At 38.3% G+C, this 25798-nt stretch overlaps 1 protein-coding gene and 1 pseudogene across 15 annotated transcripts in view; one reads left to right on the forward strand and one right to left on the reverse strand.

Moving 5' to 3' along the window:
- RAP1B (RAP1B, member of RAS oncogene family) overlaps positions 1-25055 on the forward strand; it is a 52043-nt gene extending 26988 nt beyond the window's left edge. For 4 of the 15 annotated variants that reach the window (XM_055240028.2, XM_055240027.2, XM_055240029.2 and 1 more), the window contains 7 exons: positions 11747-11829; positions 13441-13509; positions 15064-15120; positions 17490-17630; positions 20303-20446; positions 21107-21223; positions 23812-25055. In XM_055240028.2, the coding sequence (XP_055096003.1) occupies positions 11773-11829; positions 13441-13509; positions 15064-15120; positions 17490-17630; positions 20303-20446; positions 21107-21193 (555 nt within the window). In that variant the 5' untranslated portion in view covers positions 11747-11772 and the 3' untranslated portion in view covers positions 21194-21223; positions 23812-25055. Of the gene's footprint in view, positions 1-11746; positions 11830-13440; positions 13510-15063; positions 15121-17489; positions 17631-20302; positions 20447-21106 lie in introns of all 15 variants that reach the window. The other 11 variants (XM_063614239.1, XM_063614237.1, XM_063614238.1 and 8 more) reach the window with 4 other exon arrangements.
- On the reverse strand, positions 5525-6105 carry LOC129461143 (ATP synthase subunit d, mitochondrial-like; annotated as a pseudogene).
- Positions 25056-25798: the final 743 nt, after the last annotated feature.

Consider the following 25798-nt stretch of genomic DNA (forward strand, 5'->3'; position numbering starts at 1 on the left):
ACAGTGTACATTCTTACTTAATCTGTCCATCAACTCTGTACAATCAGTATTGTCTGTATTTCACAGATTAAGACACCAGCCTAGAGGCCGAGTGCAGTGGCTCAGGCCTGTAATCCCAGCACTTTGGGAGGCCAAGGCGTATGGATCCCCTGAGGTCAGAAATTCAAGATCAGCCTGGCCATCATGGTGAAAACCTACCTCTTCTAAAAATATAAAATTAGCCAGGTGTGGTGGCACACACCTGTAATCCCAGCTGCTCGGGAGGCTGAGAGGAGAATCAGTTGAACCAGGGAGGCTGAGGTTGCAGTGAGCTGAGATCACACCACTGCACTCCAGCCTGGGCGATGAGTAAAACTCCGTCTCAAAAAAAAAAAAAAGACGCCAGCCTAGAAATAAGTGACCACCCTCTGGTAAATTACGTAGCTAGTTTTGGTCTCCTTATTTCCAGATTTCATGTTTTACCACCCTGAGCTCCAAAGATGATATAGTATTTACTTTTAAGTGTATAAGGAAAAACTGAGTTTGGGCCTCAAACCAGCCCCAGGATTTCTTTATTTACCAATTATGAACTAGCCTCACTCAGTTAAGGAAGTCTCTTAAAATGTCAGTTATTTGGTTTCATCTTCTTAAAATGTAGAATTGCTCTAAGTTACTTAAATATGGGTCCTTTTTTTTAAATGAGTTGATTTGTTTGCTTTTCAAGATAATTTTGGATTCAAAGTTTTTAAGGTAACCTTGGATGCAAATTGTGCTAACTGGATTACAAATTTAAAGTTTTTAAAATTCCATTGGTCTGCTGTGTTTTATCCTGGATAGGATTAAAGCAGTCTTTAAAGGTAATCTGTTGTTGGCTTTAATGTTTCATAGTGCAGTGTGGTGACACTTGGCTCACTAGTCCACATTTTTTGTATGTTTGGTATATAGATTTTTTCCTTGGTAGTCACTTGTTTTTAACTTTTTATATTTTACTTCCCAGTCTTAATCTCTGTGACCAATTTGTATAATCCCTTATACAGTTAGTCTCTTTATTTGTGGTATTATTTGAAGAGAAGTGTGTTTCCTGAGAGAGGATGTCATGTCCGTGCCCTAATTTTTAGTTATATGGCTTTTATTGCATAAAGCATCTTGGACTAGCATGCAAGAAAGTAAAAGAAAATGTGGTTGCATCTTGTCCTGGTTGAGTGCCCACTAGTCTTAATGGATTTTCTCAGTTGTGCATACCTTAGGAGTAAGGATGTTGTCTTATGTTTATTTTCACTCCTTTTTAAAATGTGTATTGTTTTTGAAAGATAATGACTCTAAGATATCTATAACATCAAACCACCATTATGAATTTAGAGAAATAATATTTAGATTATCATTAAATTTTATTACCAGTGCAATTTATATTTTTTATAGTATAAGGAATATAACTTCTTTTTTTTGAGACAGAGTCTCACTCTGTCTGCCTAGGCTGGAGTGCAGTGGCGTGATCTTGGCTTACTGCAGCCTCGGCCTTCCAGGTTCAAATGATTCTCCTGCCTCAGCCTCTTGAGCACCTGGGATTACAGGTGTGCACCACCATGCCCGACTAATTTTTGTATTTTTTAGTATAGACGAGGTTTCACCATGTTGGCCAGCTAGTGTCGAACTCCTGACTTCAAGTGATCTGCCCGCCTCAGCCCCGCAAAGTGCTGGGATTACAGACATGAGTCACCACGCCCAACCTAAGATGCTTTTAAAATTCCATTTATGTTTAATTCTTCAAAGTCTGGTACGTGTAACATTATTGTAACAAAACATTTTATAATTGAAAGGGACTTTAGGGATCTAGTCTAGAAGTCAAAAACTGCTGGACCAGGGTTCAGATCTCTTATCTCTCAAATTGATTTTGTTGGTTTATACAATATTCATAATTTTTAGAATTCAAATGACTTTACCTGTAAAGCATTCACTCCCTACTTGACCACAGTCCACGTTATTACCTAATAAGACCTTAACTGCTTCAGGCGTTTACATGGTTACTTGGCTGATATAAGGCATCTGAGTGTTCAGTATTTCCCCTTCCCGCATTCCATCTTTTTGTAAACAAGGAATCTGGAAACCAAGAATTAAGTCATTTATCTCAAGATACACAACTTTTTAAATAGAGCTTCTTAAATTCAAATTCAACAGCTTGTTGTCTCCTTAGAAAATAGTACAAGGTAATACATAATCAAGTCCTAAAGTATTTGGTATAACTTGTCATGAAGGAGAGTGATCACTCTGGGCTGAGTTAGTGCAAGAATGCTTCAGAGACATTTCCTTGACGCTAACCTCCTAAGAACTGCATCTTGAGATATGCTGTCCTGATCTGTGTTGTTTTTGCTACACAGTTGAGGAAAAGAGATAAATGTCCTCCTGTAAAGAGCTGGCACAGGAACTCACCAAAGGGCATTTTGTACATACTGAAAAACAGCACCTCATAAGACCAACTACATTTAGACTTCTCCAGAAATCCCATTTATGCCCCTTTTTGCAGAGGAAGGGGCTGGATAAATCTCTGACTCCCAAATCCAAATTTAACTTCAGCCACAAACTAATTAGCATGTCACGCCACCAAAGTTTTTTTTTTTTTTTTTTTTTTTTGGTGAGACTGAGTCCTGCTCTGTTGCCAGGCTGGAGTGCAGTGGCACAATCTCGGCTCACTGCAGCCTCTGCCTCCAAGGTTCAAGCGATTCTCCTGCCTCAGCCCCCGGAGTAGCTGGGATTACAGGCGCCCGCCACCACACCCGGCTAATTTTTGTATTTTTAGTAGAGACAGGGTTTCACCATGTTGGTCAGGATGGTCTCCATCTCCTGACCTCGTGATCCGCCCACCTCAGCCTCCCAGAGTGCTGGGATTACAGGCATGAGCCACTGCACCCAGCCCAAAGATGATTTTTTAAATGCTCAACAGGACAAAGCCTAATGGTAGTCTTTTGTTAAAAACAAAATTTAATATCAATCCATTGACAGGACTCTTTGTGTACTGAGCTATATAGTAATTTCACCTTTTTTTTTTTTTTTTTTTTTTTTTTAGACGGAGTCTCGCTCTTTCACCCAGGCTGGAGTGCAGTGGCGCGATCTCGGCTCACTGCAGGCTCCGCCCCCCGGGGTTCACGCCATTCTCCTGCGTCAGCCTCCCGCGTAGCTGGGACTACAGGCGCCTGCCACCTCGCCCGGCTAATTTTTGTATTTTTAGTAGAGATGGGGTTTCACCTTGTTAGCCAGGATGGTCTCGATCTCCTGACCTCGTGATCCGCCCGCCTCGGCCTCCCAAAGTGCTGGGATTACAGGCGTGAGCCACCGCGCCCGGCCTAGTAATTTCACCTTAATAGAAGTCCTTCATAACCACCCCATATAAAACCATCCATTCTTATCTTTTTTTTTTCTCCATACTGCTTATCACATCTGACACTTTATATTGACTTTGTTTCCCCCTCTATACCCTTCACTCCAGATTATAAATTCTGAGGACAGGGTCTTTCGTTCACTGCTTTATATTCCCACTGCCTAGAATAGTGCCTAAGATATATTAGGAACTCAGTATATATTTATTGATGTCAAATATTGAATGCTGTATTATAGTAGTGTTAATGGAAGGTGTCATTTCTTAGCTTTTCTTTTCTGACCAGCACAGTTCTTGGGATGATGGAGTATGTCCTCAATAAATCTCAGCACCAAGTAGTTAAACAAGAATTTTCTTTTTTAATACATAAAGTTATCATTTTGCTATGCTTTTTAGTTTCCTCAGTGATTTTTTAGAATAACTCTTGTTCATAATTTGGATCAGTAATATCTACAGTTGAATCTTAGGAATAATGTTATAGGCAATCCAGGATGTTAGATAATTAAATTAGTTATTTGCATTTTGATGTGTAATATAGTGAACACATTTAGACAAAAACTACCCCATAAGACCAGTTTTTATTTTCTTTTGATTCATGTCTTCAGGATTTTCTGTTAACTCAGAATTATTATAGCATTCATTATTGTTTTGTGAAAATATTAGTTAATAATTTCTGGTTAATGAAATATCTTAGATAGATTTACTGAACTTAATGTAGAATATGATTATGTTTGTTTTTCTCTTTTTTTTTTTTTTTTTTTTGAGACAGGGTCTCACTTGTCACCCAGGCTGGAGTGCAGTGGCACAAACATGGCTCACTGCAGCCTGGACCTCCTGGGCTCAAGTGATGCTCCCACCTCAGCCTCTCAAGTAGCTGGGAGTACAGGTGTGTGCCACTACACTTGGCTAATTTTCATATTTTTTGTAGAGACAGGGTTTCACCATGTTGCCCAGGCTGGTCTTGAACTCCTCCTGAGTTAAAGCAGTCTGCTTGTCTCTGTCTCCCAGAGTGCTGGCATTATAGGCATGAGCCACCACCCCCTTCTTCCACTTTCATTTCAGTTACGAAGCAGCCAATGAAACCGGACTCTCGACGATGCCAAAGGAGGTTTTGTTTTCTTGTCTTTCCATGTCTTTGCTGTGGTTTGCTCTGAAACTAGAATTAAACAGCTTTTAAAATTGATAAAAAAGAACCGATGCAAATAAAACTCCAGTCTGTAGAGTAAATGGAAAAAGTTGTAGAAGAAATAATAAACTACTTTTAAACAAATGAGTAAGGTAGTAGGTATTTTGCAAGAAGTAAATAGCCAAGTGTAAAAGCTGTCAGTTACTTTCATCAATCAGGTTAGTTGTAGTCACGCAAATTTTAGGTGATTATATAAGGAACTCAAATTAGGAATCGTAAAATGTAAATGACCTAATACTAAAAACTACCCAAAAAAATATTCAAAGATAAATAGCAGAAATATTTATGCATTTGAAAAAATCAGTTCCTCTGAATCAAAGGTAAAAAAAAAAAAAATTAAAAGTGTAGAAAATACTTTTAAGTTTGAACAGTAGTGGAATTTTTAGTATTTTGATAGCTTTCTTTAGAAATTTAATTGATTTTCTTCATCTGTAATCTTAGATTGTGTTGGAGGGGCAATGTGAATCATGCATATAAAGTTTATAATTGTGTATGTGCCTACGTGATGTAGAAATTGCACCTTTTTGCTAATGAAGTATCGTATAGTTGCTCTGTTGATAACATTAAGTTCATTTCGCATATATGCTACAGTCTTTTTAACGGGTTGAGTAAAATGAAGATCTGGGAGTCCCTCATTAGTTGGTATAATTGGTTAATTCATAGACTAAAGATGAATACAAATGTACTACATTTGTAGATTAATTCATACATAGGCATATTATTGTTAACTAGCAATTCTTAACTGTACAGATAGTTTCAAACTGCATCCAGTTTTTACAAATAAATGCTATTGTTTACAAGGAATACCATAAAGAGAGCACATGTAAATGAACAAAATCTCATCACTTATACTGGAAATTCAAACGAGAATGATATTAAAAAAAAGAAGTTAAAGGCAACACAAGAAGTTAAATGAAACTGAGTTAGCAATGAGAGATATTGGCTAAATAATTTACTGTGCCTAAAATTATGGTGCTATTGGTCTACCGTATAATTACTATTTTTAATGTCTAGAATGTGTAATACAAGGGCCAGAGCTTCCTCCCGGACTCAGTTTTATAAATTCTTGATTGGTTGATGAGGCCAATAGGGATACTTTTTCTTGTCTAATTTGGTTTCTGGGAAAGCTTCGTTCAAGTCCTCAATGGTCATCTGATCAAATGGAATTAAGTTCTTCATCTTCTCCATCTGTTTCTCATATTCTACAATCCTGGCCTTTGAGAGAGAGACCCACTTAGCACAAGATTTCATATCTTCTTTTTCTTCGGCGTCCACCTGGGCAGTATATTTATCCTCTGGCACGGGAACCTTCAGGGCATTAAACTTCTCAGAGTCATCCACCAAGCCAGCCTTGGCCACACTGGCCTTGTAGTAAGCCCAGTCGATAGCTGGTGGATTCTCAGGTAAAGCAGCCAACCTGGAGGTGAGGGTCTCATTCCAGGATTTCAGGGAACTAGCGATGGCCTTTTGGTTCTGGGTTGTGATCTCTGCAAAAGCTACTCAGTCAGTGGTTTTTAGAGCAAGTTTTCGCCCAGCCATCTTGGGATCCTTCACCGACTCTGGCTGCCCACAGTCCACTGCAGCCGCCTTTAACTTCTTGAAGGTTGTTCATTCTAAAATTTCTTTCAGAGTTTATTTTTCTGTTGATTATAGTTTTTGTTTTTCTTCCAAAATCTCTTCACTTTAAATGGTAGTACATGGCAGTAATACTTTCTAATAGTCAGAACTCTTAATAATTTATAATACCAGGTATTCTAGTATTACTTCCTGTCTTCTTTTTGACTTAATCCTTATTTTCTACTGATGTACAAGTAGTTAAAAATGAGCAAGCTTCTCAGAATATAATCATTTACTTGTGGCACACCAGTTAAAGTACTAACTTAAGTCCTTTGCTACTGTATTTATCTTTTCATTCTAGATAAATTTTTTGCTTGCTAATTGTAAATATTGCATTGATACAAGATAGGTGTTTAAAATGTCAGTATTTACATTAAGAGTATTTCTTTTTCTATAAAGCATTTAAAATATGTTTAATGTAATTTTCAGTAAAGCATCTTAGTCCTTTTTGAGAAGTGTTTTCTGAGAAGTAATTAAGGCTTAAAGAATAGAATTAAACTTTAATTGATTCTTTTATGCTTACCTGTTTATTTCTTTAAAAAGGTACCCTCACCATTAGTTTATTAATCCAAGAAATGCTTTTCCAACATCAGTATTTTATAGTTACTCTATGAGTTGAGTGGCTAAACTTGGCATTTTTGAGTTTTCTAAAGTCTACTTCTTAAAAATGCCAGTAATTATCAGCATTCTTATAATATTGGGGTAATTATAAAACAACTTCACAATTCCTCTGTTAACTTCAGTTTTTGTTTCATTTGTTTTATAATTTTTTTCTATTTATTAACAATAGAACTGTCAGAAAAAAAAATAAGCAAAAAGAAAAACAATTCCTTGTCCCACCACCTTGTCATGTGTTTTTTTTCTTTTTTTTATTCCAGGGAATTGAAATTCATTTTCTATTATAATCTCAAGATTTTTTTCCATACCCTTGAGGTAATGTAATAATGAGATTCCTCCTAGGCAGTCAGAATTACAGTCTGCATAACTTCAGGTCCAATAGATTTCATTAAGACTTCTGTGATTAATACTAGCGGTCAGAGATAATGCCAATATTACAGGATTTTTGTTTAGTAATGTGTTTTTTAAATACTTAAAAGGGGCTATTTCCCAGTCATTATCTCTGAACATTTTTAAATTATTCACAATACTGATGTATACACAGCTTTTTGCTTTTTTATATTGACATGGAGGGTTCTTATATGTTTTATTGAGCTAGTAGATTGAAGAGTTGAACAGTGGGCCAGGCGCGGTGGCTTACACCTGTAATCCCAGCACTTTGGGAGGCCGGGGCGGGCGGATCACGAGGTCAGGAGATTGAGACCAATCTGGCTAACACAGTGAAATCCCGTCTCTACTAAAAAAATACAAAAAATTAGCCGGGCGTGGTGGCGGGTGCCTGTAGTCCCAGCTACTTGGGAGGCTGAGGCAGGAGAATGGCGTGAACCTAGGAGGCGGAGGTTGCAGTGAGTCGAGATCGTGCCACTGCACTCCAGCCTGGGTGACGGAGTAAGACTCCGTCTCAAAAAAAAAAAGTCAAGCAGTGATTCTCAACTGAAGGAATAGCAGTTCTCTGTACTGAGTGGCAGCTCAAACCATTGCCATTACTCTTATTTTAAAAGTTAACTTTTTTTTTTTTTTTTTTTTGAGATGGGAGTCTTGCTCTGTCATCCATGCTGGAGTGCAGTGGTGCAATCTGGGCTCACTGCAACCTCCGCCTCCTGGGTTCAAGCAATTCTCCTGCCTCAGCCTTCCGAGTAAGTGGGATTACAGGCATGTGCCACCACACCCGGCTAATTTTGTATTTTTAGTAGAGGCTTTGCCATGTTGGCCAGGCTAGTCTTGAACTTCTGACGTCCAGCGATCCATCCGCCTCGGCCTCCCAAAGTGCTGGGATTACAGGTGTGAGCCATCACGCCTGGCCTAAAATTTATCTTTTGTTGACCGAGTATGTGCAAGGTGTTGTGTCAGTGACTCTGAAGAATTACTACATTTCTTTCCTTATTAATTCTTTCTTTAATTTATTGAACACATATTTCAGGCAGTTTCAGGTTCTGGGAATATGGCAGTGAGTAAAACAAAAAAATCCCTATCCTCATGGAGTTTACATTCTTTGTAATTCATCTCACAACCTTATCATGTAGCTGTTACTATCTTAATTTTACCTGGAAGGAAAGTGAGGCTCGGAAAGGTTTCATGACTTGCCCAAGATTATAGAAGACCACGATTTGAAACTTAGGTACCATTAGCCACTATGCTGTGCTGTCAAAATTGTCCCCCCATGGGGTTCTGTGAAAGAGAACAATTAGTCTCAATGTCTCAAATAGTAGTTGTCACAAATCTCTTTGAAAATCTGATGTAACTATTCCCATTTTTAATTGTGTGTGAAATTTTAGGGAATTGACATATTTCAAAGTGCTTATTCTTAACCTGAACTAAGGACTTCAGGAAAAGAACACTTGAACAGAAAGATTATGCCTAGAGATCACAAATACACTACCCAAATACAGGTGCTACAACTCTTTCCTAGTCCCTACCAGCACCACAAGCCAATTATGTTGCTTATTGAACAGATTTGTCTTTTCTGCAAAACCAGATGCAACCACACCATCCTAAAAACAGGATAATGGCTGTTGCCAGTCAGTCGGAGTTGGCATTCACAATAAAAATCTGTTTGTTATTTCAGTCTTAGTCTTTTAAACAGTCTTTTCAAGGCTGGTGTAGTAGAAAGCACAGATTTGAAAAATATTGATTCAAATCTTAACTAGTGTTGGGGTTTTTTTGTTTTGCTCTTTAAGGTAACAAAAATACGCTGATAATATCCCATACTGGAAATCAGCTGGTGTGAATGAGTAAAGAAAATATCGTGTATTCATATGGTATATTTTAATCAATAGTAATAAATAAAAGGAGCAAGTTACTGATAGATACAATAATATGGATGAACCTGACTCATTCTAGCAACAAATAATAATGCTCATTCATGGATAAATGAAGCAGCTGGGAAAAAGAGTCCCAATCACCTCACTAAGAAGTATAACTCCCACAGCCAACTCAGCCACCTTTGTGAAATAAGAAAATAAAGGCATACGTCTCTTAGATAATCACCTCTGATAAATGTATAGTTTTTATATTCAGTATTTTTAAATTGTAGTTTTTATGTTGTTTCGGTCAGTTGTGTTATATTTGGAGGTTTTAGTGAATACCAGTTTTTGGTGGGGTTTTTTTTTTTTTTTTTGAGATGGAGTCTCACACTCCCACCCGGGCTGGAGTGCAGTGGTGTGATCTTGGCTTACTGCAACCTCTGCTTCAGGGTTCACGCGATTCTCCTGCCTTAGCCTCCCGAGTAGCTGGGATTACAGGTGCCCCCCACCACGCCCAGCTAATTTTTGTACTTTTAGAAGAAACAAGGTTTCACCATATTGGCCAGGTTGAACTCCTGACCTCGTGATCTACCCGCCTCAGCCTCCCAAAGTGCTGGGATTACAGGTGTGGGCCACTGCGCCTGGCCCACTACAACCAGTTTTTAGAACACTTCCATCACCCCCAAAAGGTTTCCTGTGACTATATGTAGTCAGTCCCACTCTCACCCCCAGTGGAGGAAGGGTAGAGAATTGGATGCTCATATTTCCCTTGGAGCAGCAATATTGAACAGATTTGGGGTTATTGTACTTCCATTTCTTAGTGAACATGCAACATCAGTTCCTCCTGTGGCTCTGTTTGTACAAGTAGCCTCTTCTGTGGGCTTTCATTTCTTCGAAAACAAAGACCTTTTTATTTAGTTTTTTCTAGGTTGTTTGTAAGACTGAAAATCTCAACCATTGTAGATTTTTTCAGATTACCAGTTTTCCATTTTAAGTTTCCTATTTCAGACCTGAACCCATATACAAAAAGGCCATCTCTTTACCTTAGCTGTTGGGTCTGTGCCTGAATACTTTTGAAAATTTCCTTAAATCAATTTTTATTTTGTATCCTATTGAATCTTTTTGAGACAGAATCTCACTGTGTTGCCCAGGCTGGAGCCCAGTGGCAAGATCTCGGCTCACTGCAACCTCCACCTCTCAGGTTCAAACGATTCTCATGCCTCGGCTTTGCAAGTAGCTGTGATTACAGGCGTGTACCACCACACCCAGCTAATTTTTGTCTTTTTTTGTAGAAACAGGGTTTTGAAGCCGGGTGTGGTGGCTCATGCCTGTAATCCCAGCACTTTGGGAGGCTGAGGTGGGTGGATCATGAGGTCAAGAGATCAAGACCATCCTGGCCAACATGGTGAAGCCCCGTCCCCGCCCCCACCCCCCACCCCCCCAAAAAAAGGGTTTTGCTGTGTTTGCCAGGCTGGTCTTGAGCTCCTGATCTCAAGTGATCCACCCGCCTCAGCCTCCCAAAGTGCTGGGATTACAGACGTGAGCCACTACATCTGGCCAAGTCCTTGATTACCTATCCTGATCAGATACACTGCTCTTTTTTTTTCTTTTTAAATTTCCCCAACCTTGCTAGACTGCTGGTGTTACAGGATTTTGGGGAATTAGGAAGTTCAATGGTTGGCAGAGTTTCAAAGACAGGAGCAGGTTAATGTTAGCTATAGAAGCACTGTCACTCAAGTGAGACAGTTGTTGATTGGTTGGCTTTGGGATGTGTCTGTTTAATAGGCCATTTTTGATTGCCCGAGTTTCAGAAGTAAGGAACTCTCATTAATTGGTTAGTTTGTAGAAGCATATCATCTGAGGCAAATTGTTACTGGTTGATTAAAATCATTTAAACCAGTTAGTTATAGTAGCTTTGTTAACCATGACCCAAAAAACTGTCATTTCTTGATTAGAAGTTTTAAAACCTGTTCTGGTGGCTACTTTTGTACCACTTGAACTACTGACCCTTTAGTTTTTTTCTAGGAATGTAGGAGCCTTTTATTCTCATGTAATGCCCCCACCCTGGAATCTTTTAAGACCTTATGTCTATTGTTCTTATACTGAAATTTTATAATGATAAGCCTTGGTATGGATTGTTTCTTTCTGGATATATTTTGTTTTTATTTCTACTATTTCATCATACTAAACATTCTAAGTAGACGTTTTCAGTCTGGGAACTCATATTCTTCAGTTCTGCCTCTGATTCGAGACCATTTTCAGGTTGTCTGTACGTCCCCCACTTTAGGAATAAATATTTGGTCTTCTGCTTCCTCTACCAACATATTTATATTTACCATTTATGTATGCCAGAGCTTGGCCAGATACGTAAATATTTAGGCTCTGTTGTAACTACTTTGCTGTTATAGCACAGAAGAAACCACAGACGATACACAAATGAGTGGATATGGCTGTGTTTGAGTAAAACTTGATGTAACAAAACAGGTGGTTGGATTTCTTTTCAGACCTGTGCTCTCTATCCTAGATCGGGCTCAAAGTCATGTCTGTAATTCTGTAGTTTTCTTCTACCTCTGAGCATCTTTTAGTAAGTCTGCTTATAGGGTGCTCCATATTAGGGTTGTATAGTAATCATTTTAAATAAATCTATTTTCCTGAATGTCTTATTTATGTGAAAAGCACAGGAATACAAAACTTTACTTAGAATTCTTTTTCTTTTTTTTTTCCTTTAATAAGGTACTGGGTTTTGACAAGCTTGCATCATGCGTGAGTATAAGTTAGTCGTTCTTGGCTCAGGAGGCGTTGGAAAGTCTGCTTTGGTAAGTCATTCTTACTTTACCTAAGCCTTTCACTCCAAGATGTTCTTTTTCTGTTGAGTTTTAGGTTTTGATGATTTGTCTTTGTTAAGATAAAATCCCTTAATGACTTTAGAAGCAATATAATATTTTTCTTGTAATTTTACTCAACTTTAATTATATCTGGGTGGATCATATTCTCTCCGGAACATTGACTCCAGAATGACACAAGTTATGCTGGAATACAATTTGAGCTAAGCACAGAGATTGAGAGCATACAAATACATGGCTTTTTGCACTCGCATTTCAGAGCCAGATAGGAATAAATTTTGGTCTTTTTATTTATTTATTTATTTTTTTGGAGACAGGGTCTCACTCTGTTGCTCAGGCTAGGGCTCAAGTGATCTCAGCCTCCTGAATGCTTGGGACTACAGGCACGTGCCACCATGCCAGGCTAATTTTTAAACTTTTTTGTAGAGATGGTGTCTTGCTATATTGCTCAGGCTGGTCTTCCTGGCCTCAGGTAATCCACCTTTGCCTCCCAAAGTGCTGGAATTACAGGCATAAATCACCATGCCTGGCTTGCTCTTTCTTCTTATGAATAGTCTTACCCTGTACATTTTATGTTAGAAAATAACAAAGCTTATAAAAAGTCTTCTTCAGATACTACCTTTGTTCAGTTTTACGTTTTTTAACGGCATATTTTCTGCATCAAGGAATGGTATAGCAAGAATGAAGACATAACTCGGTAATGAGGGTTGGGAAAGGGGAAAAACGTAGGGAAAATAATTTGATGAATAGTTCAGAGCTTAGCAAAGCCTCACAAGCAAATAGATTGACCTTCTGCCTCACTCATAAGATAAACCATCTTGGCCACTTAGAAAGGCCACCTGGCTCAGAATTGACATGCTTGGAACAAACTGAGAAGTATATACAACGTGAAATGAACTGCTTTTTCATTTGTATCCAAAGCGATGGGGAGGTCAGTTGATCCTGCATGTATGTGTGTATACGTAACAATTAGTCAATTTCTAATTTCAAAATCAAATATAAGCTCTTAAGACTGAAACAACGCCAGCACAGTGGCTCACGCCTGTAATCCCAGCACTTTGGGAGGCCGAGGCGGGCGGATCACCTGAAGTCAGGAGTTTGAGAGCAGCTTGGCCAATATAGTGAAACCCCATCTCTACTAAAAATACAAAAATTAGCCAGGTGTGGTGGTGCATGCCTGTAATTCCAGCTAACTCGGGAGGCTGATGTGGGAAAATGGCCTGAACCTGGGAGGCAGAGGTTGCAGTGAGCCAAAATTGCATCACTGCACTTCAGCCTGGGAGACAGAGCAAGACTCTGTCTCAAGGACAAAAAACAAAGGACTGAAGCAAGAGACATTAAAAAAATCTTAATATATGATCTCTAAATGTAGAATTACCCAATAAGGAGCATAGTGATTATTTATTTAAAAATAATAAAACAGCTTTCTGAGGTAATTTTCTTACCAAATGTACACATTCAAATGTAGTATTGACTGTGGTTTTTTTCATCGATGGTGTAACTCCCTGTGTGAAATCAGTTTACAATTTAAAGATTGAATATATTTTCTTTAGAAGTATAATGATTTCTTAATTTTTTTTTCAGACTGTACAATTTGTTCAAGGAATTTTTGTAGAAAAATATGATCCTACGATAGAAGATTCTTATAGAAAGGTATATATTACTTTGGAAGGCCTTTTGCTTTTGATTTTAACATAAATACTTATTTTAGGTTTATAATTATTGAATGTTTTATACAAAGTAGGATGGAGGCAGGGTTAATTTATAAAATTAGTGAGAAAAGTTTACACTTACTTTCTGGCATTGCATGTTTACCAGTTTAAGAGGATCATAAACACCCATACTCTCACATATTCACAGAATTTTAAGTTTATCCTGACCCTAAAATTGTAATTTGACACACAAACTTTAAAGCAGACCATCCATTTCAAGTAGTAGCCCCATGTTACTTCCAATCCCCTACCTAGCAATACTGATTACTCTCAAGCTCCCCTCTTTTTAACCTAGAAATAGGTGGACACAAGTCTTCCTAAGCTTTGTACTTACTAACCTCTTGAGAAAGTGCCACCACTCACAGTACAGGTTGAATATCCCTTATCTGAAATACCTGGGACCAGAAGTGTTTCACATTTCAGATTATTTTCTGATTTTAGAATATTTGTATATACATAATGAAATAGAATGGGACCCACATCTAAACAATTCATGGTTTCATATATACCTTATACACATAATCTTATATAATATTTTTAATATTCTTATGCATGAAACAAAGTTTTGGCTGCATTTTGACTGTGACTGGTCACGTGAGCTCATGTGTGGAATTTTCCACTTGTAGCGTGATGTTCCACACATGGCTCAAAAAGTTTTGGATTTGGAACATTGCAATTTTTGGATTTTTAGATTAGGGATGCTCAGTCTATAGAAAGGTGAATTCCTGTGTCCATTAACAGCATGTGACAATAAAACAATGTGTAGACATTTTTAACATAGTAGGGAAAGAGGTATTTCCCAACCTTCATGAAGCAGCCAACCTGGCCCCACTGTTGTACAAATACTGTGTTTCCGTTCCTCCCTCCACGTCCACAGTCTACCAAAAAAACTGGAAACTTTTTTGCACCCCAGCTGTGTGACAGTATTAACTGCTTTCTTTCTACATCTGATTCTAAATACCTATTTTTCCCTAGGAAATACTAGATGGAAAGGGGTAACAGGGATATATGTGTAATTTATTTAATAGCTGTGGCACTGCTTCCTTAATACCAGAAATCTTGTTCCAGTATGGTGAGGGCATATAGTTACCTAGAGAAATGAGGTATATCTAAAGTATCATGGGAGAATTGAGATAGACAGAATTACTTATGATACTGTTGGAACTATTGCTGGTTTTGTTTATTTATTTGAGCTATTTTGAAACTATTTTTTCTCTAGAATTAAGTGCTGAGAGATCCATGTTGAGACTGGATTGTGTAGGTTTCCCTGTGTTGACTTGAGAACACATGGCTTTTGAACTTGATTACAATTTGGGGGTCTTTGAATCTTGATTACTTAGCTATTTTTCCTCCTGCTTTGTTGAAGTATTGCTTGATATTTGTAAAGTTGTTATAATCTGTGTGTCTTATTTTTGATACATTAGCTTTTTTGTGTATATTAAGGTAGTCTTATGTACGTTTAAAAAATGAACATGTATTTTAATTTTTCTACCAGCAAGTTGAAGTAGATGCACAACAGTGTATGCTTGAAATCTTGGATACTGCAGGAACGGTAGGTAAAACTAAATACCAAAGTATATGCACCGTTTGAACAGTATTGACTTCATAAATGCTAGTACTCTATAGACAAATAATAGTTAAGCTTATTTAAAAGTACTGCTTGCAGCTGGTTGTAGTGGCTCACACCTCTGTTCCCAGCACTTTGGGAGGCCAAGGTTGCCGGATCACTTGAGGTCAGGAGTTCGAGACCAGCCTGGCCAAACATGGCGAAACCCCATCTTTACTAAAAATATAAAAATTAGCTGGGCATGGTGGAACACGCCTGTATTCCCAGCTATTCAGGAGGCTGAGGCAGGAGAATCTCTTGAACCCAGGAGGCAGAGGTTGCAGTGAGCCAAGACTGTGGAGACTGTGCCACTGCACTCCAGCTTGGGTGACAGAGCAAGACTGTCTCAAAAAAAATAAATAAGAGCACTAGTTGAGCCGGGCGCGGTGGCTCACGCTTGTAATCCCAGCACTTTGGGAGGCCGAGGCGGGCGGATCACGAGGTCAGGAGATCGAGACCACGGTGAAACCCCGTCTCTACTAAAAATACAAAAAATTAGCCGGGCGTGGTGGCGGGCGCCTGTAGTCCCAGCTACTCGGAGAGGCTGAGGCAGGAGAATGGCGTGAACCCGGGAGGCGGAGCTTGCAGTGAGCCGAGATTGAGCCACTGCACTCCAGCCTGGGTGAAAAAGCGAGACTCCGTCTCAAAAAAAAAAAAAAAAAAAGAGCACTAGTTGCTAAACTTTAAATCTTTTTTTTGTTGTTGTTCTGTGGAATCATTGATTTTATATTGGCCGGGCACAGTGGCTCACGCCTGTAATCCCAGCAATTTGGGAGGCCAAGGTGGGTGGATCACTTAAGGTGAGGAGTTCAAGGCCAGCCTGGCCAACACAGTGAAACCCCATATCTACTAAAAATATAAAAAAATTAGCCAGGCATGGTGTTACACACCTGTAATCCCAGTTACTTGGGAGGCTGAGGCAGGAAAATAGCTTGAACCCGGGAGGTGGAGGAAGTATATTGCACTTTTTGTAATTGCAGTGGGTCAGTTATTGAAAAGTTTAGAAAATGTGTTAGAAGGAAAATTTTCAGTCTCACTAGTACTTTTAAAACAATTTATTACCATATTTCAAATAATACAGGCATACATTCATTCCTCAGCAGCTGTGTGAAATCTTTTGATTGAGCTGGGTGTGATGGCTCACGCCTTGTAATCCCAGCACTTTGGGAGGCCAAAGTGGGTGGATCACCTGAGGTCAGGAGTTCAAGACCAGCCTGGCTAACATGGTGAAACCCGTCTCTATTAAAATACAGAAATTAGCCTTAGCCAGGTGCAGTGGCAGGTGCCTGTGGTCCCAGCTACTCGGGAGGCTGAGGCAGGAGAATCACTTGAACCCTGGAGGTGGAGGTCGCAGTGAGCTGATAACACACCACTGCACTCCAGCTTGGGTGACAGAGTGAGACTCCATCTCAGAAGAAAAAGAAATACTTTGATTGGTATCTGTTCTCCTTCAACGTATTTATAGACAAACTAGATTTGTAGGTATGTGAAGATGAAGGGAAGATTTGTTCTTGGTGTATGGTATTCATTCAGCTAATGTTTGAATACCTGATACAGGTCAGGCACTGTGTTCTTACCTTCAGATGCTCACAGTCTAGCGAAGAAAAATAGTTTGGGAAAATGGGATGGTCTAGATCATGCTGATGGAGCCCTACAGAACTATAGCATTTGAGTCATAGCTATATAGATTAACTTGGCAGATACAGTTGGGGTGCTCTACACACTATGATATATTTTAAAAGCTGCCTTTAGTAACTTTTGGGGATAGGATATTTCTGTTCCACTTGAGTATATTTTTTGTATATAAATCTACTTTGGTATATTATTTTTAAATAAGAAACCTATTTCCAGCTGGGCTTGGTGGCTCACGCCTGTAATCCCAGCACTTTGGGAGGCCGAGACGGGCCGATCACGAGGTCAGGAGATGGAGACCATCCTGGCCAACATGGTGAAAGCCCATCTCTACCAAAATACAAGAAAAAAATTAGCCAGGCGTGGTGGCGTGCATCTGTAGTCCCAGCTACTCGGGAGGCTGAGGCAGGGGAATCACTTGAGCCCCGGAGGCAGAGGTTGCAGTGAGCCGAGATTGTGCCACTGCACTCCAGCGTGGTGACAGAGCAAGACTCCATCTCAAAAAAAGAAAAAGAAACTAAAATGCCAATTTTTCAAATAGTATCTTGTCATAGATTATAATTTTAACAAAGTTACAGAATACTACAATATTCTTCATTGAGCTATAATTATAGACTTTGAAAATTATAAAAATAACTGTCAAAACATTCTTGTTTTTTAACGTTCCTTTCTTTCTATTGTAGGAACAATTTACAGCAATGAGGGATTTGTACATGAAAAATGGACAAGGATTTGCATTAGTTTATTCCATCACAGCACAGTCCACATTTAACGATTTACAAGACCTGAGAGAACAGATTCTTCGAGTTAAAGACACTGATGATGTAAGCTGACTTCCTAATAAATATATTTTATTTCAAAACCCTGATTATAATTGTTTAAGTCTAAATTTAAATTCATTTTAAAGTTTGTGTATTTTGGTGGGGAGGGGGGTGTTGGTTTTTTTTAAACTTTGTCCTTGAAAGGCAAAAATACCCATACATGTTTTCAAATATATATCATGTGGAAAGTGAGAAATTTCCTCCTTTGCCATTATCCTGTGAAAATTAAATGTTACTTACACCCTTCCTTTTTTTTTTTTTTTTTTTTTTGTTTGTTTGTTTGAGATGGAGTCTTGCACTGTCGCCCAGGCTGGAGTGCCGTGGCGCCATATTTCCACCTCCCGGGTTCACGCCATTCTCCTGCCTCAGCCTCCCGGGTAGCTGGGACTACAGGTGCCCGCCACCATGCCCAGCTAATTTTTTGTATTTTTAGTAGAGACAGGGTTTCACCATGTTAGCCAGGATGGTCTCGATCTCCTGACCTTGTGATCCACCTGCGTCGGCCTCCCAAAGTGCTGGGATTACAGGCGTGATCCACTGTCCCCAGCCTTTTTTTTTAATTTTTATTTTTTGAGACAAGAGTCTCACTGTCACCAGGCTGGAGTGCAGTGGCATGCTCTCGGCTCACTGTAACACCCACGTTACTGGGTTCAAGCAATTCTCCTGCCTCAGCCTCCTGAGTAGCTGGGACTAAGGCACATGCTACCATACCTGGCTAATTTTTGTATTTTTAGTAGAAACAGGGTTTCACCATGTTGGCCAGGTTGGTCTCGATCTCCTGACCTCAGGTGATCCACCCACCTCGGCCTCCCAAAGGTGCTGGGATTACAGGCATTAGCCACTGTGCCCAGCCAATAATAATTTTTAAAGAAAGGTGACAAATACATTAGATTCTAACATTATTTTTAATTTAGGTGCCCCTTCAGAGTCTACCATAATGGAGTTTAATTCCTCATCACACTAAATATAGCAGTGGTTCTCAAAATTGATTTTGCATCTGAATCACCTGTAGGACCAGTTAAAACATAGATTGCTGGGCTGAGATCTCAGAGCTTCTGATTCAGTAGGTCAGCAGTAGGACCCAAGAATTTGCATTTCTAACAAGTTTCGAGGTGGTGTTGGTGATGCTGATCTGGGTACTGTAAGAACCAGGCTGGGCATGGTAGCTCACACCTCTAATCCCAGCACTTTGGGAGGCCAAGGTGGGTAGATCCCCTGAGCTCAGGAGTTCAAGACCTCCCTGGGCAACACAGCAAAACCCTGCCTCTACCAGAAATTAAAAAAAAAAAAAAAAATTAGCCGGCATGGTGGCACGTGCCTGTGGTCCCAGCTATTCGGGAGGCTGAGGTGGGAGGATCGCTTAAGCCTGGGAGGTGGAGGTTGGCAGTGAGCTGAGATCACATCACTGCACTCCAACCAGGGTAACAGAGGGAGATGCTGTCTCAAAATAAATACATAAATAAGACTCATTGTACTGCAGTTTAATTTAATTTTAGCAAATATTGTGAGTGCTGGGAGACACCCATGGTAAATGCTGTTATTTTCTGGACTTCTGAAACAAGGGAATTTGGGGGAACCCTACATAATTAAAGCAATCTCAGGGAACATTTTTAAATTTGTAAATCCATTTAATAAGTGGTCTTGATTTTTAGTAAATTCAGTTTGATGGGTGTTTTTTTTTTGTTGTTGTTGTTTTGTGTTTTTTTGTGTTTTTTTTTTTTTTTTTTTTGGAGACGGAGTCTCACCCTGTCGCCCAGGCTGGAGTGCAATGGCACGATCTTAGCTCACTGCAACCTCTGCCTCCCAAGTTGAAGCAATTCTCTTGTGTCAGCCTCCCAAGTAGCTGGGATTACAGGCGTGTGCCACCATACCCAGCTAATTTTTGTATTTTTAGTAGAAACAGGGTTTCACCATGTTGGCCAGGCTGGTCTCCAACTCCTGACCTCAGGTGATCCACCCACCTCGGCCTCCCAAAGTGCTGGGATTACAAGCGTGAGCCACTGCGCCCAGCCTTGATTGGCTTTTTTAATACAAGACTATGAGAAACTAAAAATTCTATTTTGGGGGCCTTCCAAATTTCTCCTTTTCGTGTTGTGCAACTGAGAATGCTGAGTTTAATAAATGCACATCAGGAAACCAGAAAACTTGAAGTTGATTCACACCCTTTAGAGAAACATTTTAAAATGCTGAAATACATTGGATTTTCACAGTAACACCCTTTTGTACTTTTTTTAAAGTTTGTATGTTTTGCTTACTATAATTAGTTATAAGTCCATTATGATAAAATTTTAAGGTTTTTCTCCCCCCATCTCTCCATAACAGGATCATAGCTTGTTTTCTCAAAATTTTATGTAAAATTGTCTTATTTATGTCTACATTGACTAGGTTGTGTTCATTTTACTTAATATATGAGAGTTTTGTTTCTCTCTTTTCTTCCCTTTGGAGTTATCATTTGACATTTCCATGAAAAGAGAAAGCAGTGGAGATAATTGACATCAAAGTTAATACTTACATTTATGTTACAGATTAAATTGTTAAGGCTGTAAATTTATTATACATTATTTAAGATTTTTCTGTGAAACATAATTCTTAGATTTGACTCTTAGAATTCTTTTGATTTGAATTCATATAGCATATTTACTTACTTATTTTTACTCTCACAAATGTATTTTTAGGTTCCAATGATTCTTGTTGGTAATAAGTGTGACTTGGAAGATGAAAGAGTTGTAGGGAAGGAACAAGGTCAAAATCTAGCAAGACAATGGAACAACTGTGCATTCTTAGAATCTTCTGCAAAATCAAAAATAAATGTTAATGAGGTATGGTCAAATATACTTACAATGGGTCTTCATTTGAAGTACAACACTGAAGATGAATGGAAAATGTCTTAACCCCAAGTTAATATGTACTCAGGGTAATATGTTGATGTTACAGGCAAAAAAAACCAAAACCTCTTATGTTAAATGTATCTATGTAGTAAATAAACAACAATACTATTTCAGTCTCTTAAATACTTGTACATTGATATTTACCATGAAAAAGGAAGACTGGACAGAAAATACAGGGATAGGGAAGACAGATTAAGACTTCAGGTATATGAAGGATGTTATGTAAAAAATGGAGACTAAAATTCCGAAAGGTATGCATGGTTCTTGAAAGGCTTCAAGTCATGTTGTAGATCAAAAACACATAGTTTTTAAAAGGATTTTTTCTTTGTGTAATGGTAAATGTTCTAATTGAACTAAGTTAAGATCTCTGCAGCTCCTTCAACTAAGTATTTTAAGGAGCACAATATTAACACTCCCCAAAAATTTGAGCTTGGCAGTTATAACAGCTGATTTTATTCTCATTCCTTAGCTGAACAATTCCGGGCATTAATTTATATCCATGGAAATTTCTGTTTTTTCAATTTACTTTTTTCATTTTCGGGGGAGGGAGGTGTTCCTCCTGTAAATTAAAACAAATTAATGTATTTGCAGATCTTTTATGACCTAGTGCGGCAAATTAACAGAAAAACTCCAGTGCCTGGGAAGGCTCGCAAAAAGTCATCATGTCAGTTGCTTTAATATACTAAATGCATTGTAGCTCTGAGCCAGGTATGTTCACTTATCTTTCCTCTAACTTTAAATCACTCAGCCTTATTAAGGGCACTCTGTCATGAAAGCAAGTATAGAATTCTTTTTGTTGGTTCTGAAAAATAAATGGTTTATTTTTATAAGATATCCATGAGTTAGTATTTAATTAATTATTATCATGAGTAAAGTATTTCACGTAAGTATTCTTTCTTTTTTTTTTTTAGATGTAGTTTCGTTCTGTCACCCAGGCTGGAGTGCAGTGGCTCAATATCAGCTCACTGCAACCTCTGCCTCCCAGGTTCAAGCAGTGCTTCTGTCTCAGCCTCCTGAGTAGCTGGGATCACAGGCACATGCCAACACGCCCAGCAATTTTTGTATTTTTAGTAGAGATGGGGTTTCACCATGTTGACCAAGCTAGTCTTGAACTCCTAACCTCAAGTGATCCACCCACCTTGGCCTCCCAAAGTGCTGGGATTACAGGCGTGAGCCACCACACCCAACTGAGTATTCTAAATAAGTTCATTCGGTATACTGGTTGGTGCTGGCAATACAGTGGTGAACAAGACCCGCCTTCTCTCCTTGACTCTTAATTACTTTAAGCTAATTCAGGTATACTGAAAGAGAAAGGCAGTTAATTGCAAAACATGATACATTCTGTATTAAGATAAATACAGGGTAGTGTTGCTAATAAAAACCCCTAACATGGCCAAGTACAGTGGTTCATGCCTGTATTCCTAGAACTTTGGGAGGCTGAGGCAGGATTGCTAGAGGCAAGGAGTTGATCAGTTTGGGCAACATAGCTAGACCCCATCCCTAATTTATTTATTTATTTATTTATATGTATTTATTTATTTTTGAGACGAGTCTTGCTCTGTCGCCATGCTGGAGTGCAGTGGTGCGATCTGGCTCACTGCAACCTCTGCCTCCCGGGTTCAGGCAGTTTTCCTGCCTCAGCCTCCCTAATAGCTGGGATTACAGGCGCGTGCCACCACGCCCGGCTAGTTTTTTTGTATTTTTAGTAGAGATGGTCTTTCACCATTGTTGGCCAGGATGGTCTCGATCTCTTGACCTCATGATCTGCCCACCTCGGCCTCCCAAAGTGCTGGGATTACAGGCGTGAGCCACCGCTCCCAGCCAACCCCGTGCCTAATTTAAAACACACACCCCTGACATGTTCATCATGTGACACACACACACCCCTGACATGTTCATCATGTGCCAGTCACTTTTTTTTTTTCCTTCAACTTTTAAGTTCCAGGGTACCTGTGCAGGATGTGCAGGTTTGTTACATAGGTAAAGGTGTACCATGGGGTTTGCTGCAGAGATCTCCATCAGTACCTGGCACATAGTTAACACTCAACTGTTAGCTGCTGTTGTTTGCCAGTGATAATGGTTTCCTCTTCAGCTGTCATTAAACTGTTTATTGTTAAACTGTTAATTTATTTATTCTTAAGAACCTTTGACATTCCTGACTCTTGTTTCTTCCTATGTTAGTTGACTCAATGCTGCCATAGCACTTTGATTCTGCATCTTTTTAGAGTTTTTATTCCTGCCTTCCATCTAGGGCGTTCTGTTTAGTGGTATATCCTCTCATTCTGATATCCTGTAATTCCTGACCACATGCCCGTTCTTAGCAGCACACATGTGCTTAAGCTCACACACTTCCATCTGTCCTTTTTAATTTGCAGCAGTCTGCTAGGATTTAGAAAACTTGATTGCAAACCTCATTCAGACTCAGAATGAGGACCTAAAGTTCTAGGCATTTGTGAAAATTATTTCAGCAGCCACATATATATTAACAACTCTTCTGGAGCTTGTAACAAGTCTGATCACCAGGAAAATATAATAGGAAACATTTTTTTAGCTGAGGCATGTATGCAGAAAATTATTCAAAGTACATATTTAACAGTTCTAAGTTTACTTTTTAAAAAACTTTAATTACATGTGATTTTAGTATAATACCAGCTTTTTCTGACATCAGTCTTAAAGTTAATAGAATGTTTAAATATGGAATTAGAAAGTATATAATGTGATTGTAAATCTGTAAAACACTGTCATGAAATAAATTCTATTTGTCTGCTTCTCTGAACGAGCTTTTTAGCCACTCTTATTGAAAAAGGAAGAACTTGATTATCTGATACTAGAAACCTTGGTTAGATGTGCATTCTATACTTATGATCTAATTCTAGGATTACATTACGATTGTGTAAACACAGGATCACCCATTTTGTTAATATTGCTATCTGACTTTTTAATCCTAATTCTAATCAGGTTGACTTGACTAACAATTTTAATGTGATTTTTTTTCCTTTTTAATCCTTGGAAGGTAATGTACAAAAATTTGCACAAAGGTACTTTCCCTTTCTGTTCCTAAGATTTTCATTTAACTGACTTTCAAGAGGGCAGCAGAATAGACTTCATCTTTTTGGAAGGAAAAGATGAAAAGGTCTGCCATGAATTGTGGTATGTTGCCACTAATGTAATGCCTACAACAAGAGCCTAGATTATATTCATTTCTAACACTTTCAAGACTGTTTTCTTAACTGTTTCCTTTTGGGTCTTTACTTTTTCCAGCCCATGTTTTTAATTAATTTTTTTCCTTTTGACAGGTCTGAAGAACTGTTGCCCAATTCAACAGTGCCAGCATTCCAACTTTGTTAAACCTACCAACATCTTAAATGGACTTTCCTGTGGTGGTACCCTTTAAGAGGCGGATGAAAGCTACTATATCAGTTTGCACATTCTAATCACTTTCCAGTATCACAAGAGAGATTTTTACTTACATAATAGTCCTAGAGTATGCAGCTGGTAAAACCAGAGGCTACATCCAGTATTACTGCTAAGAGACATTCTTCATCCACCAATGTTGTACATGTATGAAAATGGTGTACTGTATACTTTAACATGCCCCATACTTTGTATTGGAGAGTACAATAATGTAAATCCCAAAAGCACCACTATTTTAGCATAATAAAAGAAAGTCCAAAGAGCTCCTATATAGACTACTCCAGATAACTTCGCTTCTTTGATACTTGTAGCTTATTGTAATTTTTTTTTAAGAAATTCAAGGTCATTATTATTGTACAAAATAAGCGCTTTGATTAACACAGCTATATAGTTTTTTTAATTTTTAAAAAACCTGTGGAGACAGTGATCTTGTCTTTAAAATATGATAGTCCTTTCAGTATAATGTCTTAGATTAAAGACGTTGCCTTTAATATCTGTTGGGAAGGAAATGTCCAGACTTTTCAAATCTCTTATTATATGTTTCCTTTTTTTGTTTACATAGGGAACAATGTTTATAGTCGTGTGTACAGTGGGGGTCTACAACAAGAAGTGTATATTTTCAAACAATTTTTTAATGATTTAACAATTTTTGTAAATCATTTTCAGGCTTCTGCAGCTGTAGATTCTCACTGTGAATCCCTTGCTTGCTCATGCATAAGTGTATTTGCAATACCAAATATACAGGTTTAGTATTTTTGCCTGTTAGTGATTGTTTCACATGTGTAACGTTTTGGTTGAGATGTTAAATGGTGGACGAGTACTGTGGATGTGAATGTGGGAAGTAATTTTAATCATATGTAATTGGTCACAAGGCCTAATTTGCAGTAACTATTGCTGTTTTATTTAACAATGCCTTGTTGCTTTGTATGCATTAATGTTTGGATGTAAAGATTGTGTGTCTATCCAACAGGGAGCCACAGTATTTAAATTGACCAACCTAATGTTACAACTACTTTGAGGTGGCCAAATGTAAACTAAAAGCCTTAATTAAAGTGGTGCAATTTTGTATAACTTAGCATCAGTAGTTCAATAAATTTGGATTGCCATGCAAGGGCTTGCATTATAATTACTTGCCACTTGAATGTGTTTTGTGTAATGTTTTAACAGTGCTAGTAAATAAATATGGGTTTACCCTGGTTTCAATTGTAATAGGTGCATTTTACACAGCGTGGTTTCATAATTTAACATTTGGGCAAGCCAGACTCAGTTACAGGAATAAGTAAGCAGCAGGTTTTCTCGTATTGTTTGAATATCCACATAACCACCTTTTGAACTTTTCTTTGAGAAATAATTTTGTAAATCAAGCAGTATTATTTATGAACAAATGCCTTTGAGTTATGTTCAGTAGCTCTTTGATGAGGTAGGTAAAAGAGGAATGATTTAACATACTTTGATGGATGTTACACTATGGATTTTTTAAAATATAGGATGAAGTTAGAATATTGTGGTTATAAAAATCTTTGAGTGATGTGGATTAAGCACTTCTAGAGAATCCATATTTTTCTTAAATATGCTATAATTCTGTAAGAACTGAATTCTTACAGAATTATTTTAAAAATGTTTTTAAAAATTGTAAAGAAGCTCTTAACACAAACTTTTTCAAAGTATTTGCCAGCTACTGGAGCAATTAATTAGTGATAATATCTAATAGAGGGGTATCTGCTAATCCCCTAAATACACGCTGTTTAAGTGATACATTTTTAAAGGCTTTCATGTTAAGAAGAAAGTCTGATTCTTTACAAAAGGGAGTTGTTTTGGCAGAACTGGTTTTATTTATAATCATTTGGGAAAAAAATTAAGCCCAAAAAA

The sequence above is a fragment of the Symphalangus syndactylus genome, chromosome 13 (assembly GCF_028878055.3).
Source record: "Symphalangus syndactylus isolate Jambi chromosome 13, NHGRI_mSymSyn1-v2.1_pri, whole genome shotgun sequence".
NCBI lineage: Eukaryota > Metazoa > Chordata > Mammalia > Primates > Hylobatidae > Symphalangus > Symphalangus syndactylus.